At 42.5% G+C, this 17,677-nt stretch overlaps 3 protein-coding genes across 11 annotated transcripts; 1 reads left to right on the top strand and 2 right to left on the bottom strand.

Moving 5' to 3' along the window:
• Nucleotides 1-79: 79 nt before the first annotated feature.
• On the bottom strand, nt 80-3,790 carry Ints12 (integrator complex subunit 12). 4 transcript variants are annotated; one of them, XM_032599998.1, is made up of 6 exons: nt 3,525-3,790; nt 2,163-2,519; nt 1,861-2,052; nt 1,443-1,793; nt 1,295-1,370; nt 80-847 (listed from the first exon to the last, which is right to left on the bottom strand). In XM_032599998.1, exons 3-6 carry the CDS (start codon nt 2,035-2,037, stop codon nt 603-605), a joined length of 849 nt encoding a protein of 282 aa, XP_032455889.1. In that variant the 5' UTR covers nt 2,038-2,052; nt 2,163-2,519; nt 3,525-3,790; the 3' UTR covers nt 80-602.
• A 1,658-nt stretch (nt 3,791-5,448) lies between these two features.
• On the top strand, nt 5,449-14,493 carry LOC100679914 (collagen alpha-1(III) chain). 6 transcript variants are annotated; one of them, XM_031931814.2, is made up of 8 exons: nt 5,449-6,225; nt 6,690-7,289; nt 7,723-7,964; nt 8,039-8,324; nt 8,461-8,825; nt 9,046-9,664; nt 10,357-10,561; nt 11,164-14,493. In XM_031931814.2, the coding sequence occupies exons 2-8, from the start codon at nt 6,989-6,991 to the stop codon at nt 13,250-13,252; spliced, it is 4,107 nt and encodes a 1,368-aa protein (XP_031787674.1). In that variant the 5' UTR covers nt 5,449-6,225; nt 6,690-6,988; the 3' UTR covers nt 13,253-14,493. The 6 variants fall into 6 exon arrangements, with proteins under 6 accessions (XP_031787674.1, XP_016844906.1, XP_031787675.1 ...); XM_016989417.3 differs by having other exon boundaries at nt 5,449-7,289; nt 11,164-12,080; nt 12,138-14,493; XM_031931815.2 differs by having other exon boundaries at nt 5,449-6,182; nt 6,683-7,289; nt 11,164-14,478.
• On the bottom strand, nt 14,431-17,502 carry LOC100119073 (zinc finger Ran-binding domain-containing protein 2). The gene is made up of 7 exons (XM_031931821.2): nt 16,868-17,502; nt 16,099-16,151; nt 15,947-16,028; nt 15,502-15,862; nt 15,328-15,425; nt 15,220-15,261; nt 14,431-15,139 (listed from the first exon to the last, which is right to left on the bottom strand). The coding sequence occupies exons 1-7, from the start codon at nt 16,996-16,998 to the stop codon at nt 15,136-15,138; spliced, it is 771 nt and encodes a 256-aa protein (XP_031787681.1). The 5' UTR covers nt 16,999-17,502; the 3' UTR covers nt 14,431-15,135.
• Nucleotides 17,503-17,677: the final 175 nt, after the last annotated feature.

Below are 17,677 nucleotides of genomic sequence, written 5' to 3'. Positions count from 1 at the left end.
TTTTGAAACAATATTAGTATCTTCGAAATCTCGCAATAAAATGTTTTGTATTATATCGAAAATAATTTTCAAAGAAAAATTTTTAAGAGTATTCTATATTTTTCGCGGTTTTTCAATGTTTTCGTATTATCAACATTTGTTTACATTTTTTGTTACATTAGGTTGTTAAAGTTTTTAAATAATACAATTCAATGTAGTTAGTTGTACATTTTCTTATATCATCTTATAAATCAGTGACTTACTCTTTTATTTTGTTTGTAAAATCTTTTATTTTGAATTGACATTTTAATATGCATGAAACGATGTGACTTTTAGCAGTTTTTTCGATTACTTCTATTATACAAGTTCAAAAATTATTAGCAAATGAATTCTCCTATTCCGATTTCAATAATTTTTGTGAATATAATGTGATATCAAAATGTATATACATATCATGTATGTAATTTTATAAATAATTCTCAAATATGTTATGAACACAGCTGTACAGTCAATCATAAATATGTACAAAAAGGCTGTTTTATATATCTATGCTATTGTAAAAAATATATAAATATTCTAAATTCTATGTATGTACACTAACAGTCTTATTCAAATAATTATGGTTAGTCCGACTTGTTTTTGTAACTACTTGATTTTTCATGTGAACTTTTTGATGAACTAGAATGTTTGTTATTTCCAGAACTACTATTTCGACTCTTTTTGTCTTTCATTTTCTTTGCTATATCTTTTGCTCGGCTTGCACTAATTATGTTAGTTATTACTTTTGTGCTAGAGCTACTACTACTATTGGAAGTCTGTTGCTGACTTGATGAACTTGATGATTTATATTTATCTGAATGCTTGGAACCTGAAAATAATAAAAAAAACTTTTAAATATAAAATAAGTATTTCACTAGAAGTATCATAATATAAAGTATTACTTAAATTTTTTTTTAAAGAAAATCAAGTATAGAAATAGTACATTACGATACGTGTGACTTAAATGGATCTTTTTACACGGCGCAGTTAGCACCCGAGCGCAGCGAGGGCGCTAAGCGCCGTGCAAAACTAAACCATTTAAGTCAAGAGTATTGTATAAAATTTTATAGCACAGACTGCTAAAATCCGCAAGTCTCGCCTATCTGTGACTAAAGTAGTCCTTATTTGCACAGCGAGGTTAGTGCACGAGCGTAGCAAGTGTGATAAACGCGGTGCAAAAAAGGACTACTTTAGTCACAGATAGGCGTGACTTAACAGCGGATTTTAGCCACAGTGTTCTATAAATAAAATTATTTCCAACTTTTCATGAACTTACTAGATGAAGATGATTTCTTTGAATCTTTGGACTTAGATTCTGTGACAGTTTTTGGCGAATTTCTTTCTTTTGGTGCCTAAAAATAATTAATACTTATTTTAATACGGAATTTCTGCAAGTTTAAAACTTATGAATTATTAATACGTACTGGTTGACTTTTTGTACAAGAATAACAGTACCACTCTACTGGAGTGGTATCAATTTGCGTATCCAAAACAGGTGGTGTATGGCACTCTTGATGATACATTGCCCCGCATTTATTGCACTCTACCAATCTATTTTTTGCTCCATAATCCATACCTTTGCAAATAACACAGGCAACATCCTCTAAAATATCTGCTAGATTATCATCGCTTGCTAATGGATCTTGAGGAATCTCGTGTTGCACTGTTATGGGAGAGTTATTTTTACTTGACTTTGAGTGCTTAGATGAACTAGAACTTTTACTTTTCTTACTACTTGTACTGCTTTGGTCACTCAATGGTTCTTCCATAGAATACTATAAACAAAAATGAGCGAATGTACATATTTAAAATATGTTTATTGATTTAGCATAACTTACATACCTTTTTATGCAATGTATTTGATAGCATTTTGGCTGCTCCATATTTTTGTTTGATTGCTTCATCTAGCAAACTACGCAGCTGTTCAATAGAATCTCTGTTCGTGGAATGAAGTAAACGCAACGCTTGCAAAAACTGTGGATCCAGTTCCAGTGATGTCATCTTCAACGATGCCACCATACGATTTACAGATACCTAAAAAAACTTTTTTAAATATATGTATGTGTAAAAAAATACGACATTCAAAAAGGTTAGAAATCCAGAGTTTGAAGGTAATTGCAAAGTAAGAAAAACTGTAGACTTACGTATATCAAAAAGAAGCTAATTTTACTCCAAATAATAAAACAACTTCGTTCCACTTTGGGATGCGATCAATATCGGAATATCAAGTCACACTATAAATCAGACATTAAAAAAGTTACGATCCAGCATCCCATTGCGTGTAAATAATGCTAAACATTGTCATTCTGGTGAGGTTAGGTTTTTACAGGTTGGATTGGTCCTCCATCTTGGTTCGTTTTCCATAAGAGAGAGGGAAACTTCCGGTTTCATTCCATCTCTTTTACCGCTCACGGCTCACCCCTACTCTTTTGCTTCTCTCTTTCTATTTCATATAAGAAACGATGGAATGTGCCGAATGTATAGCAGGTGCTTCGAAATACCTGTGTATAAGATGTATGTATACTTTTTATTTTCAACCTCAACAAGTATTTATAATTTTAATTTTTGTTGTACTGAAAGAAATTATAACAATTTCGAAATTATGATCAATCGATAAATGTTGTTTAATTCCAATCATTCTTTGCAATAGCAAAATAATAGACAAATAAAAAGTTTTGGAAAATTAAACTTTTATAATACCCATAGCTCTATTAATAAAATTTATAGTTATAACCAATTAATTTTTAAGCAGTAAATAAACGATTGTTACTATTAGTTTGGAAAAAAACTTTTTTTTTCTCTCATAACTAAACCATTAAGAAATATGTAAGAAATAAACAATATACAAACACATACTCATGCAAATTAATTCTATCGGATAATTTAACTTTTCACTCGAGGCTTCATTTTCCGTAATGTATTAGAGTTCTATTATAGCCCACTAAAAATAAAATGCAAGTCTCAGATATCAGTTTAAACACGGTATATTTAGGTGCAGTGTATGTTCCAATTTCTAATACTTTATTTTCAAAATGTATCTTCACACAATCATTTCGAGAATTCGTTAGACAGTTTGACTAAAATAGAAATATTCATACAAACAAATATCAATAAAAAATAATTACAAAATAAGGATAAATATTGTTTAAGAAACGTCAAAAAATATAATATACTGCTCCGAAATGCAAAGTCAGAGTTGATAAGTGTACGGGATTCACTAAATGTTAATATTAAAAGTAAAAAAAATAAAAAAATAATCAACATCGAGGTTTCTCACGGAGGCGAGACAGAATCTGTTAGCGACGTGTACAAAGTTATAATATCCGACGTATGTACGAGCTGAAACATATCCGAAAGTTGAGAGGCCGCTGCCAAACCGTGTACACACTCGCGCGCGCACACGCACACACACCCACACAATTATCGGGATGTGTATAGCACATACAGAGTGAGAGAACGAATCACACGGCAACGCCGCTTATCCGCAAAGTGCAAACAAGCCTTACCTCTCGTGTGATTCCTTTTCCTCCTCCTTGCGCGCGCCACCGCATTTATTCCATCGGATAATGCGCACGTATAGGTGTGTGCAGTGCAGACATACATAGATCTCTACTCCCTACTCGCCACACCAATAACGCCTCCATTTATGAAGATGTGTGCGTCTTACATTCGCATACGAGCGAATACCTACACAAATATACACCGTGTATCTTGAGTTTTGAGCTGCGGCGGCGCATTCAAGAACGTTTATAAACGCACGCATATGTGTATTCTCATGGCGTCGGTTGGCAGGCTTGCATATTCGCGAAAAAGAAATAAATAATCAGAGCCGCGCATCGTCGGATCAGTGACGAATAAAGTCCCTCGAAGCGAGAGAGTATGCGTCAGAGGTCATAAGCATATCGCCTCCTCCGGTCTCCCGAGGAAAAAAGCCCACGCTATACTCTCACACCCTCTTCTCGTTAGATACAATATCTCCTCGTATAAAGCGACGTATATACACCCCGATAATAGGAGCGGTATAATGTAGTTTACCCGCGCGATTTCCTGGATTTTCCCGAAATCACGACACGAGGGCCACCAAAGACGAGCGACGATTTCGCGCATAAAGAAAGAGAAATCGCAAAAAAGGAGGCGAGATAATAAGCGTATAAAGTAGAGAGGGGGAGAGAGAGAGAGAGGAGGGAATCGGCGCGCGTGTGCTCTCTCTCTCTCTCTCTCGCCCGATTTCTGCTGTATGGTCAGCGCGTGTACATACTCTCTCTCTCTCTCTCGCTCTTTGGCTCAAAATCCTCTCGCTTCCACGCACACAGAAGCCCCCGCGCGCTTGTTCCATCCGTCCTCCTCCTCCTCCTCCTCTATATCTCGTCGCTCTGTCTTTTTTGGGTCCTCCTTCTCTTCTCCCTCATTCGATATATACCCTCTCTCTCTGAATTGCGAATACCGCCGCCGCCGACGGAGAGAGAGAGAGAGAGAGAGACAGACAGACAGACTGACGTGTCGCGAATAAGAGAGGCAGAGGGGAAGGGAATCTTGCCGAGCGTCACGTGACGGTCAGCGATCCTCGCAAAGGTATATATCTATATTGTTGTGGACGTGCGATTTGTTATCAGTGCGCTGGCTATGGCAGCGACGTCAGCGCCGCTGCTGGAGAACTATTTTGGAGCTGGTGCAGTATTATTGCACAGGATAGCGCGAAAACGTATTTGCGCGTGTTCTGCACGCATGTATAGTAACAATATGTACATACATACACGCTGCGTCGTGTTTGCGGTGCAGCACGTGTAAACGGCCTCTGTTTGACGAGTAAATTTGTTTAACGCTCATTGACGTTGGAACGAACACTTGGGAAGATTTCAACGATTTTCGAAAATCGTCCGACTTTTTAAATCGAAAATAAACGCAGCTATAAACTGCAGCTTCTATGATCCGTGCCAACAAACATCGCGGCTTCCTGCATCCAAGTATTGCACCACATTTGTATATCGGGCGGGCAGTAAAGGCGGTTTGCATACGAAAGCGCGCGCATGCATCAAGCAGATAAACAAAACGTTCGGTAGCGCCGCTTTACGCGCGCTGTACTTTACGTCCTCCCTATATTATACCTATATTATACCTATAATCGGTTTAAAAAATCGCACCGCTACTTACCTGCATATATACATACCTATAGCGCGTTTAGTTCGAGCAAAGTGGCGCTAAAGCCGCGAATGAAATAGGATGTGAGGATATTCGACGTATAGTATATATATATAAGGTACACGACGAAGAAAAGAGCAAAATATATATAGATCTTTGACCGGTCTCGCAACCGTGGGCTGACGGTCTCTCGCGGCATTCCAGAGACACGAGGAGAGAGAGAGAGAGAGAGAGAGAGAGAGAGAGGAGGAAAACGTGTGCGCTCTCTCTCCCTCCGACACAGTGCGAGCGATTCGCGAGCTAGAGAGAGAAAGAGAGAGAGAGAGAGAGAGAGAGAGTGTGTGTGTATTCCCACGGCTCCAGCGTGCGCGGGCTGAGGGGGGACAACTGAGCTGCTGCGAGAAAGAGAGAGAGAGGGCCATTGTAGAGTGACACGCATACACTGACGCGCAGCAGCCAGGAGAGAGACAGAGAGAGAGAGAGGGGGGAGAAAGGGATACGTATATACATATCCCCTCACGGGCGCGCTACACTAGAGAGAGTGAGAGAGAGAGAGGCATCCGGAGATACAGATAATTCCTTCTCTCTCTCTCTTTAGCCAACACCGTCTAACTCGACCTGGTGCTGCCGCCGCGCTGCCGTCTGCGCGCATACACCTACACGCACACGCGCGCCGCTGCCTGACTCTAGCCACGAGTGGAAGAGAGACGACGCGAGAGAGCAGAATATAGAGAGAATACGAGCCAAGCGATAGAAGAGGACAGAGCGATCGAGAGAGTCTCGGGGCGAGAAGATTATCGGCCGCGGCGGTGGCGGCACGGCACCTTACCGAGAGAGCGAGAAAGAGAGAGAGAGAGAGAGAGAGAGCGAGAGCGAGAGCGCCCCGACGTCTGTGTGAGAAGAGGAGGAGAGCACGGAGACAAGGAGTGCGTGTGAGTGCGCGCGAGGACACGCTCGAGTCGTTCCATCCGCTCTCCCCTGGAACCTGGACAGCGGCATCGAGGAGCAACGCGCCCGAAGAGCCAGTAAACAGCGCGCTCCGTACCGAGAGAGCAAAATATACTACGTGTGCGTGCAGTTTCTCTCTCTCTCTCTCGATCTCGCTAGCTGCGCTGCTTTCCGTCTCTATTCTCTCTCTCCTGCTCGATCTGTGCTGCACTCTGCAGCCGCGCGCGCTAGTGTAGTGTGTTTTTCGCTGCCCCGTGTGCTGCTGCGCTGTGCTCTACTACTCTGTGTGTGCGACGACCGACGACGAGGGGAATGAGAGAGAAAGAGAAGAAGAGAGAGACGTAGAGAGCGCCCGCCGCGCGGAAAGAGAGAGACCGAGAGCTACCTCTCTCTCTCTCTCTCTCTCTCGCTCTGTTGTTTTTCTTTTTATTTTCGTGAACGAGGCGCTTCGCCGAACGCCTCCGTGTTGAGCGTGCAATCCGCGGCATACACTCGCACTCACACACACGCGCGCGCGCGCGCATACCTACGAGCGAGCCTACGACGACGACGAGTTCTACATCGCGCCTTTTCGCAGGCTGCAGCATCATCCTCGTCATCCCCGTCGCGCTCAGCGTCTTGGAGTTCGAGCCACATCCGGCTGCCGAACCGGCCCCGTAGCGACGCGTCGAGCACACAGCTGAGCCGTAGCAGCCCCGACGTCGTCGCCTGGCGGCGGCGGCGGTGCCGCCAGTACGGCAAGCGCTAATGCAGCCCAGGAGCCCAGTGCCGAACGTGCCCCAGCATCACCGCTCTGGCTAGCGCACCAGCAGGGAACATGCTCTGCTCGTTCACGCTAGTCCAGCCAGCAATCTGACGAGAGCTCAGGCAGCCAGCAGCCAACATGAAGACTGAGAAGAAACCCAGCGAGCCCAGCTGTGGTGTGCCCACGGTGGTGGTCAAGGAGGAGCCGGAAGCCCCTGATAGAGTCAAGATCAAGGAGGAGACGGGCATTGCTAACAACGAGGAAACACCCAGTGAGGACAACGCAGCCGAGTGCCTCAAGGAGGCTGCTGCGCTGGACTCTGCCAGTGCAGAAGGAACCATCGCTAGTGATAACCAGAACGGTGGTGGCAATCAAGCGTTATTGAACTCTGTGAAACAGGAGAGTGATCCTATTAGTGCAGTGGAAGACTTGCCAACTGGTGAGTTGTTTACGCTTTGCTTGCAATCAGGTCCTGTGAAATCTCTTGATTCAGCATTAATTCCTGTGTTGATAGCAGTCCCAAGCATTTGCTTATTGTCAATTCATGCTCTGCTTTAAAAAAATTAATTTTGGCCCCATTGCTGAGGAATATCATAAGCATAAAAACAAATTAGAATGTTCCAATGTTATAACCAATGAGTTCCTTTGGCTAATTTTATACGAGTCTACTTGTAATATTTGGTTATTCTGTCTGGTCAAACAAATTAGTTCAATTTTGTAATCTATTTTAGCCGCTTGCTGGCTATGTCTTTTTTGTTATGGATATGAATGTTACAAAATTATTTTTATCTGTTGTTACGTATGATTTTTTTAGGATCAAACCAACCTTATTTTGTGTGTGGGTAATAATAATAATTATTTTATTTTTATAGAGTGTGGGACAAATGTTGGATTACCAGGTGACGGTATTCAACCATTGGTTAGCAATGTGTTGGCCAAACAAATGGGAACTGGTGCAAATGCTGGCGAAGCTCAGTATATGCAACAACAAAGCCAGATATTTGTTTTTTCAACACAGATGGCTAATAAGGGTGCAGAGATGGTTATGCAAGGCCATTTTCCAACTATTATCGCATACCACATGGCACAGCCGAATACAAAAAAATACTTGGAGGTTTGTCGATTATAAAATTGCTCGCAATAGCCCCTTACAAGGTTTAGAGTACTAAAACAATTTCTTTGTTTCAGAAGCATCCAAATAAAATGACTCATTTTCGTCAAAGTCCTCACCAATGGCTAAATAACCTGGCTGCAATGAAGCAAAAAGGTCATCAGCATAGTCCAAATATGGGTTTTTCTGGAGAACAACCTCCCGATCTTCCTCCTCTGGATCCAAATGAGTCTGCTTTTTGGAATGAACAACCGAACATGCGAAACTTGAATGGCAGTAATCCTCTGGGAAATCCCGAATCGTCAATAGATGATACAAATGTTAATGTGCCTTGCCTCGTGCCCAACTCCCCTAGTAATTCAGGTACTAAAAATTTCATATTACCTTATCCAATAAGACAATAGTAAAAGCAATAAAACCATAAGCATAACTTATTTGCACTTAGTGAATTAATTTTACAGACGATTAACATTTTAACATGTACTAAATGCATTTGCAGCTAATACTCAGCCTGTTGGTAGTGCAGCGATAGGTCACAGTCCAAATTTAATGGGAGGCACGACCAGTCCAGGCCCTGGAGGCGTGCAACCTTCGTTACAGGGCGTTAAAGTACCGGATGAGAATCTAACTCCACAACAACGACAACATAGGGAAGAGCAATTGGCTGCGCTAACGAAAATGCGACAAATGCTCTTTCCTGAACAAAAAGAAGCAGCCAATCCTTCAATGGATCCAACGCAAGGGGCTCCACCAGGATCTCTTTGTCCAACTGGAAATCTTCCACCAGTAAGTGCTCCAAATCAATGTGGGCCAATGGATTGGCACAAAGCAATGCAACATACTTTCTTAGACGGAAAAAATAAGGTAATTATCATTCAATTATCGAAATAAATTGATCGGGCTGTATGTTATTTAATACAACGAATATAGCTTATTTATGACATTTGTTTTGTTATTTACATAACTATTAACAGAAGTTTTGAATGCTTAATAAAAACATAAAAACTTGATGTTTATTGATGCAAAGTATTATGAAGCAGTAAAACGTTAGCCAAAAAGTAAACTAATATTTGTATCATTTCAGGTTGGAGTAGGCAGTCCAGGAGTGCCAGTACGTGGATCTGGCGGTGGTGTAGTCGGTGGCGGTGGCCCTGGTCCCGGTTCCGGTGGTCCGGGTAGCGTGGGCGCAGTCGGACCCGGAGTTGGTGTTGGTCCCAACGGTCCTGGTTCGGTCGGTGGTGGGGGACCGCGAAGTCAAGGTCCTCCGCCGCCTTACCACCAAACAACGAGGTCGGCCAGCGTGCCGATAGCCATACAAAGTCCTAACCCTTCTTCACCGAATAACCCCACGAGCAATCTGTCGCTGCCATCGCCTAGGGCGAGCTCGGCGCTCAACTCGCCAGCGGACTGTAACAGGCAGTTCCAATTAGGCGGCACAGGTCCAGGAGCCGGTAATGGCGGTCCAGTTCCAGGACAGAGGTCAACTGGTCCCGGAGCGGCCGGACCAGGTGGCCACTTGCCGGGTCAGAGCCCGACGAGTCAGGACTCGCCGAACCCGGCAGTTTCGACCGGAAACACGAGACTCAACCACAGTAATCCCGGAACGCCTGTGTCGCATGGACATTTGACGGCCCTCAGCCCCAGTGGCACACCTCAGAAGGATTCGTCTTCGCTTGACTTTCCTAACAATCAACCACCCAATGGTAAGATTTGCTTTGTTTATTTATTCTATTTTAACATTGAACTTATTGTTTTTGTAGGATCAAAAAAATTGTCACTTCATCTACTTATTTACATTGAGCCTTTAATAATTTTACGCCCTTAAGAATGTATGTTGAATAATGTATAAGTTATTGAATGAAATTGAAAATAATCACCATCAATCAATCAATGTATTAATTAAGAATCTGTGTGGTGATATTATTTTACATAAAATAGAATAATATAACATGAAAAACGTATTCGTTGGGAAGTCACTATGTAATAATAATTAACTATTAAAGTTAATTATAATTGATACTCAATATAATATAATAGTGATTCATAAGTGTAACATTATCCACTGAAAAAGCATTCAATTGTTATCAAGGCCAACCTTGTTCTTGGAAGTTTCTAGCATACACAAGCAGGAAGAGTGCCAAAGTTATCTTATCTAAGTTTTTAAAAAATAGTTGTTCAGTCTTACAATGATTAAAGTTCAATGAGATTTTGTGTTTTTGCACATTTGCCATATTCATAATTCTGATTAAAATTATTAATTTATTATCATCATTTATGATTTCAATTTTTAATATTTTTTTCCTAGTTTCATAGGAAAAAAATGTATGATTAAATATGTATTCGTCATCTCGATGACGCTAAAAATATAACCATTGTAATTTATTTTAATTTATAGTGGACGGAATGTTCTGTCGATCGTTGCAATCGTTGACGCAACAAAAGCAGCCGCTCGGTCCTGGTGGTGTAAATCAAGTTGGTGTTAAAGAGTTGATGCCTGTTCCAAGTCCACAACAAATATCCTACCTAAATACATTCGAAGGGCAAGAGCTGACAATACAAAAACAGCCCAATACCAGCCTAAAGGATGGCAGTTTACCTACGTAAGTAACAAATAAATATTTTATTTATTTTTAAAGGTTAAAATAATTACTTGTTAAAAAATGTACTTATGTACATTTTAATACATGTCACTAATTGTATCATCATTTATTATCTTACATACATCAGAGTAAATGCCTTTACAATCTACTGAATGGATATAATTAGACAATTTTTATTCAGACGCAAATATAAAGTTTCGGCTTTAATGTTAAATAGAGTAAAATAATTCTAATTTATGTGCATACTAAGCTGAGAAGTGTACAAAAACGTTTTTCTTGGTCTATATGGATGAAAATTATTCAAACTTTTTTCTGAATGGTTTAATGAGAAGAATCATTAAATTATGCATACTAATAAAAAATATGCTTGTTCAATAACGCATTGCTGATACAATGAGCATTTTTATCTCATTTTTAACGTTATCTTTCTTGATGTATCATTTGATATTGTTTATCAAAATATAAATCAATTTTTTTTATCTTGCATTTCGATTTTAGTAAATTGTAAATTTGCGTCTTGAGAATTGTAATCAACGGTTATAAGTGAATATCAAAAAGTATGAAATTGCGTGAATTACCAATATAATTTTTTTTTTTCACAGAAATACTCAAGGCAATAATAACCCGGATATGGGCAACCGTATGCTGCCTGGTAATATGGAAAGCAGCAGTGGAAACGCAGGTAGTACCGGAAATAATCAGTATGGTCCCCGGTCGGAGGGTGCTAGTCCATCTATAGAGAGCGCGAATAGGGGCTTTGGTGGATCGCTGCACAGTCCTCACACACCTCATACACCTCACACGCCGGGTAGTGTGGCACCACATACGCCTGTCGATGCGGGTAAGCCCGGTAATAAAACGACGAGCGCCCAAAGCAGTCCGGCCTCGCACAATACAAGTCTCACGGACATGGGCATGGGTCCACCTAGAACGATACCGGCTTCGCCAAACACCAAATCCGAAACCTCGCCAACTTCTAAAGACCTTCAGCAGCAGCAACAGCAGCAACAACAACAACATCAGCAACAACAACAGCAGCAACAGCAAGGAAATATATCTAGTGTGGGACCCGGTGGTAACATGCCGAGTGGTATGATGTCTATGGCGGGTCCGGGTGGTAACGCGCCTTTTGGCTGCGGTAGGCCTACGACGAACGTCAGCCAGCCGAATGACAATATACCTTTGAACCCTAACAACATCGGCAATAGGCTAGGCGGCCTTGGGCCAATGTCGACAAACAGCTTTGACCCCATCACGTCGCTTGCACAGATGAGCCAACAATTAACGAATACTGCAGCAAGTAACGCTCTTGGTAACGACAACTCGCCAATGCATGCAGGCAATCCACAAGGAATGATGCCTTTCAATCATCCACACAACATGCACATGATGCAAATGCAGCAGCAGCAACAACAACAACAACAACAACAGCAGCAGCAGCAGCAGCAGGTCAACGAAATGAACGGCAGCTGTCACATGAGCAGCGGAGGTCCGCCGAATGAGCCTGGTGATGTATCAGGTTTGTGCATGGGTCTCGGTGGACCTGCTACCAGTTACAGCCCTACACCTCATACAGGGAGTCCAGGTGTGCCGAACAAAATGGGTCAACATCATCATTCCATGATGTCGCATGGGATGATGGGTCCCGCTGGACCCCAAGGACCTGGAAATCCAAATGTCAATGTATCGCAACCGGGTGGTTATCCTTCAGGACCGGGCCCTGGGCCTGGGCCTGGGCCAGGCATGATGGGTCCTGAGGGTCCACAATCGCGCCTCGGAATGGCCGGTCAACATCCACATCAACAACAACCTCATCATGCTCACGGACCCAGTCCTTACAATGGTGCTAATGTCCAGGTGAAGTCGAGTGCGCCTAATACTATACAGTACTTACCGGCGAGGCCAAACGTCGGTCACGCGCCTCGTGGTCCTCTCAGCCTCGATTTCCTACGCTTCTCCAATCCCATGCAAGGTCTTGATGCCAAGATGAATTCGCCTTCCGTTAATCTACAGTACTTCCCCAATGGCTGTGTGCCCAACAACATGGGCCCGGGACCCCAAGGACCGCATGGGCCACCACCAGGCGGCATGAGTGGTCCAGGTCCTAATCCCGGAGGCATGCCTCCAGGCATGAGTGGTAATATGCGCATGGACGGTCAGCCAGGAATGGCAGGGCAGCCCCAGGGACACATGCACCCATCCATGAGGCCTGTTGCCGGCGGTGGACCTGGTCAAGGTCCTGGCATGAGGCAGCAGCCTAACATGAGAATGCAGCATATGGTTGGAGGTGGCGTGTTTCCCAGCAGTCCTATGGACCCAGACAAAGTCTACCCACCGGACATGATGTCAGGACCGCAGATGCCCGGGCCTGGACAGAACGCGAGTCCAGGAATGTATGGTGCTCCAGGGCCCGGACCGAAGCAGCCCAACGCCATGGGCCAGTTAGGTCCTCCACCGGACGCGTCGCAGCCTTTACCTCCAAGCATGGGCGGTGCTGGTCCCGGAGGTAACTTCAAGAACAGTCCGTTCATGGGACCAGGCCCGACCATATCCGATCCAAACTACGCCCAGCAGTACCATCACTTCCAGCAGCAGTTGTACGCGACGAGTACAAGAGCCAGCGGGCCTCAGTCTCATCCAGGAATGCACGGCCAGCCCAACGCACATCAGCAGTTTTTTATGCCTAAGTAGATGGCCGTTGCAACAGCCACGGGATTCCAAATTGTAGCGAACGCTATCTGACTTACGCACCCGTACACACTAACCGAGAGTCGAAAAGTACTCGCGAGTCGAGGGCCTTTCTCTGCGCGGATATACTTGAACTTCTTTGACATGGCATCGGTCGCCTCGCGACGTTATTACGACGTAATTCGTAATTTTTTGCGTTACAGTCGACGGAGCTGAAATAAAAATATACAAGTAACCTGAGGTGCTTCCTTAATGGACGGATATGTAAAGTGGTGGCGCTTTTTCGTCAAGAATGTTAGTCAAAAAAGTTCTTATATAGAGAGAAAGTAAGCGAGCATGCGGAAGCACTGTGATTGATGCGTGAGTGAAAGACGTGAAAATAACAAACGAGAGAACGCGAGCGAAATTGTAAGAGTGAGTGAGTTTTGAAATTGTAAATTCAAAGTTACTGTACCGATATGACGGCGCACCTGTATATATATTATATAGACTAAGGCAAAATTTGGGCTTTCGCAATGTCGCTCGACGCACACAAGAGACACACGCTCATACACAAGCAGACGTAATGCCGGATAGCGCCGGTAAGCTCCGTGCGACTGTCGCTGATTCATAGCTAATACTCAAGTCAAAAGAATAACAAGTCAGAGATTTTGTCAAACCCTCGACTAATGGTTATTTCGGGTGAGGCGCGTTGAGGCCCGCGAAAACTTCCCTTTTTTGGAATATATATATAATAATCGCGTGCGCGAAAGATAGAGCGTCGTCGACGGCAAACTTTACTTTATTGTAAAACAGAGTCTGCGGCGAGCCTCTTCATAAAGGTCACCGAGTCCTTCCTTTCAAGCTAAAATACTTAAATGAAAAGAAAAGCTCAAAACCACGAATGTACATATATACGATATATACATATTATATATATATATTATATATACATACACATGTGTACCCAAACGACATAAGTCCTACGATATCGTGCGCCCCTCCATGCTCCATTGAGATACAAAACAAAGTCTACTCCTTTCATGACCAACTCTGTGCATAATCATGAAAAGCCGTTTCAAATCCTTTCCTTTTTCACTCGATAAAACACACTCGCACACAAATCAACGCAAACACACCTCATTCATTGTAGTGTGTAACAATATATATATATATAAGAAGATATAATTGACTAAGAACAATTACGTTGTTGACGAATGATTTTTATTATAAATGAAAAATAAAATAAAGATATTTACAAGAAAGAAGAGTCAGTTGTGTGAGAACAGCGAGCAAAAGTATTAACAGATGCTTTGCACTGTGTCAGCCTTCATCCATTACACAGTTCTATCTGCTCAATTTTTTTTATGTTTTTGTTACATTTGTTCTTCACTTTTTTTAAATATATGAACATTTGAAAGGTTTTTATTTAAAGTTATCGCGCGATACAGTGCCGAACGTCGTAGTAACTGCCTATTTACAATATTTTAACGGCTGTAGAATTTAAGAAAAAACATTTCCTTACTACAATAGACGAATAGCAGAATTATCTATTTTTTTACTTACGCTAAATTGCAAAAAAATCCATCTATAATTTTTTCTCTTATTTAAAAGAGTGATGCACTATGAAAGAAGTGCGAGTAAAAATACAAATATTCATTTGTAAAATAGCCTTCATCACTCTGTGAATTTAGCGGTAGACTACAGATTTTCCGATTCAATTAATTTAATTAAAGATTAAGTGGGAAACTGCATATTTTGCGACGGAATTTTTCTACAAACACTTTGGAACTGGCATTGCTTGCAGGATTACAATAATGTGCGCGATTGGGCGATTCTTTCACTATGGAGAATCTTTACTCTTAGCAAGCTTTCGCGGATAGTTTGTCCTTTTTCGAGCATCAATCTCATCTGAAAAATTTCATTTATTTTGGTATTAAAAGCTATTATATTTCATAATTTTTACTTATTTATAAGTTTTATTTTTGTACCTCGATTGCTGCTCTTCAGAAGAACCAGCATTACCATTGGAACTAAAACAAGATACTGAGTTAGTTCTTCTTTCAGAGAACACATCATTTTTTAATTTTCACACATACTTATTTTTGGCTGGCGTAAAGTCATCCCATTCGCTTAGATCATACTTTGATAAATCACCGTCATCATCCTCCTCTTCTTCATCTTCATCTTCTTCTTTCTATTGTGAAAAGCTCATGTTAATATATTATATGTTTATAAGTCTTATAAAAATACAGAAAAAAATATGAAACTACCTCTTCTACTATGGGTTCTTCCTCCTCATCTTCTTCATCCTTATCTTTGTCTCGCTCATCTTTCTTAGTTTCTGAATTTTTTGATCTGCTACGTGGAGGACTGCTATACCTTGAATCTTTTGAGTCATCGTCTGATCTATTTTCTATTTTTCTTTTCTTTCTGCGTCTGCCAAATTCGTCGTATTCATCATCATCGTCATCCCTGCGTTCTTTGTACTCAACAACTCCTCTGTCGTTGTATCCTCCTCCGTAGCCTGTTCTTTCTTCAACCTCTCCAAACTTTGGTGCATTGCACATATTGCACTGTTGCCGACGAGCCCAGTTGACATTACCACATTTGCTGCATTGCCAGTCATCTGCACTGATGTTGATAATTTCATCCATTAATTAAGAATAATAATCTAAATTAACTCTACTTAAATTCACAGTATTGCTGGATATTTACCTAAATAATCCTCTGCTCTTTTCAGCAGCAGCTTTGCCAATTTCTTGTCCAAGCTTCTTCTTTTTGGGACATTCTCCTCGGTCTGAGAATGTGTAAAATGAATATTCTTTTTTCTGTCAGCAAAAAAAGATATAACATATAAAAATGTTTACCTTTGCCACACCGATTGCAGGAACTGCGCTTTGCAAAGTTCACATTAGCACATCTGTAAAGAAATTAAATCGAACGTCAGTGGCATTTTTACTCACTTTTACCTAACTATGTGGATTAACTAGAAAAACATCGCTATTCGCTATCGCAAGACGCATCGGCGTCTCTCTCCTTATTTGTAAACACCAAATATGTATCTCGTCACAACCACTCATCCTCAATTTCCGGCAGCGACGAAAGCTCTCGCGCGGCCGGAAAAGCTATTAACCTACAAAGTAGAGTAGGAACGGGAAAAAAAAAAAACAGTCATCAGCCGCAATGCGAAAAATCAAGGATTCCGAGGTGAAAAGTGCGCGCTACGGGCGGGAAATGTCGTGCTTATAAGTATAGAGTATTAGCTTGCGTAGCGAGAGCTCTGCTCCAAAAAGCACGTTCGGAACGGCTTTTCAAAACGGGGATAGAGACAGAGCGCGGCAAATAGTAGCTATAAGGAATCCGGGTGAAAAAGAAAAACTCGACCCAACAGCCAAGAGAGAGAGAGAGGTAGGAGCGAGGGAAAGGGAAGCACGCGAGAGAGTAGGCATAGTTGTGCCGTAGTCGGATCGATGAAAATCGAGACGGAGATAAAGTGCAAGCTGCGCACGAAGGGAGAGAGAGAGAGAGAGAGAGAGAGACGTCGATAATACCCGATGAAAATCCAACGAAGGAATAGTAAAATTCATGCATACTAGGCGTAGAAAAGATTAGATAAGAGACAAACATAATACGCACTCGGTGTCGGTGCAGATCCAGTCGCCAAAGTTGGCGGCTCGCAGTCCGTCCTCCTCGACTTTGGCCCCGCCGCCGCCACCACCACCGTCCATCTCGGTGGACAGTCTCTTGGCCTTCTTCTCGGTGGTCATAATACTGCCTCCAATGCGATCTTTAGAGCGCAACCAGAGCGAAACCAGTCGCCGGGAGGCTTTTTCAGGTCGATCCCCTCTGTATTATAATGCGATCAGAACGTCGAAGCGTCGTCGTCGAGCGGTAGCGATCGCGGCATGCCTTATTGTCGCGCTGCAGCAGCTCGCTCGCTCTCGCTCTGCTGTGGCTTCTGCTCGGCTTTTCCGACAGACCACTACACACAAGCGCGGCGCTGGCTGTCAGGTGTGCGGTGTACTACTGTATAGTGCGGACGCACCAGACTCGCAGCGGACCCTCGATCGCTACGAGAGAGAGAGAGAGAGAGAGAGAGAGAGAGAGGGCTAATTTAATTATTGTTGTAATAGCTGTTCTCAGCTGTGCTCGTTCATGTGTAGTACACCTGCTTTCCGATACTTCGGCTTTCTTGTTATAATCGCGTTCTTGATACGATACTGTATAACAAGTACAACTATTATACTCTACGCGCTTTTGTTTTGCCTGTATAACACACTGTGCGCTAATATTCTTATACCACACTTTCCGTGCTGTATTGTATCGCGTGTTGCATAGCTATAGGTATATTATTGCGCGCATATCCTCGCACGTGCATTATTATAAACGCGGGCGACGCCTGCGCGTTTAGTCCTTACCACGGTCGATATCTAGGTACGGCGCGTC

The sequence above is a fragment of the Nasonia vitripennis genome, chromosome 5 (genome assembly GCF_009193385.2).
Source record: "Nasonia vitripennis strain AsymCx chromosome 5, Nvit_psr_1.1, whole genome shotgun sequence".
Lineage (NCBI taxonomy): Eukaryota > Metazoa > Arthropoda > Insecta > Hymenoptera > Pteromalidae > Nasonia > Nasonia vitripennis.
The sequence above is the reverse complement of the archived record's forward strand: the minus strand, read 5'-3'. Positions and strand labels throughout refer to the sequence as shown.

Bases quoted from the DNA above. Each gene is read 5' to 3' on its own strand.
- Ints12 (XM_032599998.1), bottom strand. From the start codon at position 2,037: ATGGTGGCATCGTTGAAGATGACATCACTGGAACTGGATCCACAGTTT. The intron at 1,794-1,860 runs GTATGTAAGTTA...TTTTGTTTATAG, and splicing joins CAAATACATTGCATAAAAAG to TATTCTATGGAAGAACCATT. The intron at 1,371-1,442 runs GTACGTATTAAT...AATTATTTTTAG, and splicing joins CTTGTACAAAAAGTCAACCA to GCACCAAAAGAAAGAAATTC.
- LOC100679914 (XM_031931814.2), top strand. From the start codon at position 6,989: ATGAAGACTGAGAAGAAACCCAGCGAGCCCAGCTGTGGTGTGCCCACG. The intron at 8,826-9,045 runs GTAATTATCATT...GTATCATTTCAG, and splicing joins TCTTAGACGGAAAAAATAAG to GTTGGAGTAGGCAGTCCAGG. The intron at 10,562-11,163 runs GTAAGTAACAAA...TTTTTTTCACAG, and splicing joins AAGGATGGCAGTTTACCTAC to AAATACTCAAGGCAATAATA.
- LOC100119073 (XM_031931821.2), bottom strand. From the start codon at position 16,998: ATGACCACCGAGAAGAAGGCCAAGAGACTGTCCACCGAGATGGACGGT. The intron at 16,152-16,867 runs GTGCGTATTATG...ATTTCTTTACAG, and splicing joins TGGATCTGCACCGACACCGA to ATGTGCTAATGTGAACTTTG. The intron at 15,262-15,327 runs GTATGTGTGAAA...ATCTTGTTTTAG, and splicing joins TTTACGCCAGCCAAAAATAA to TTCCAATGGTAATGCTGGTT.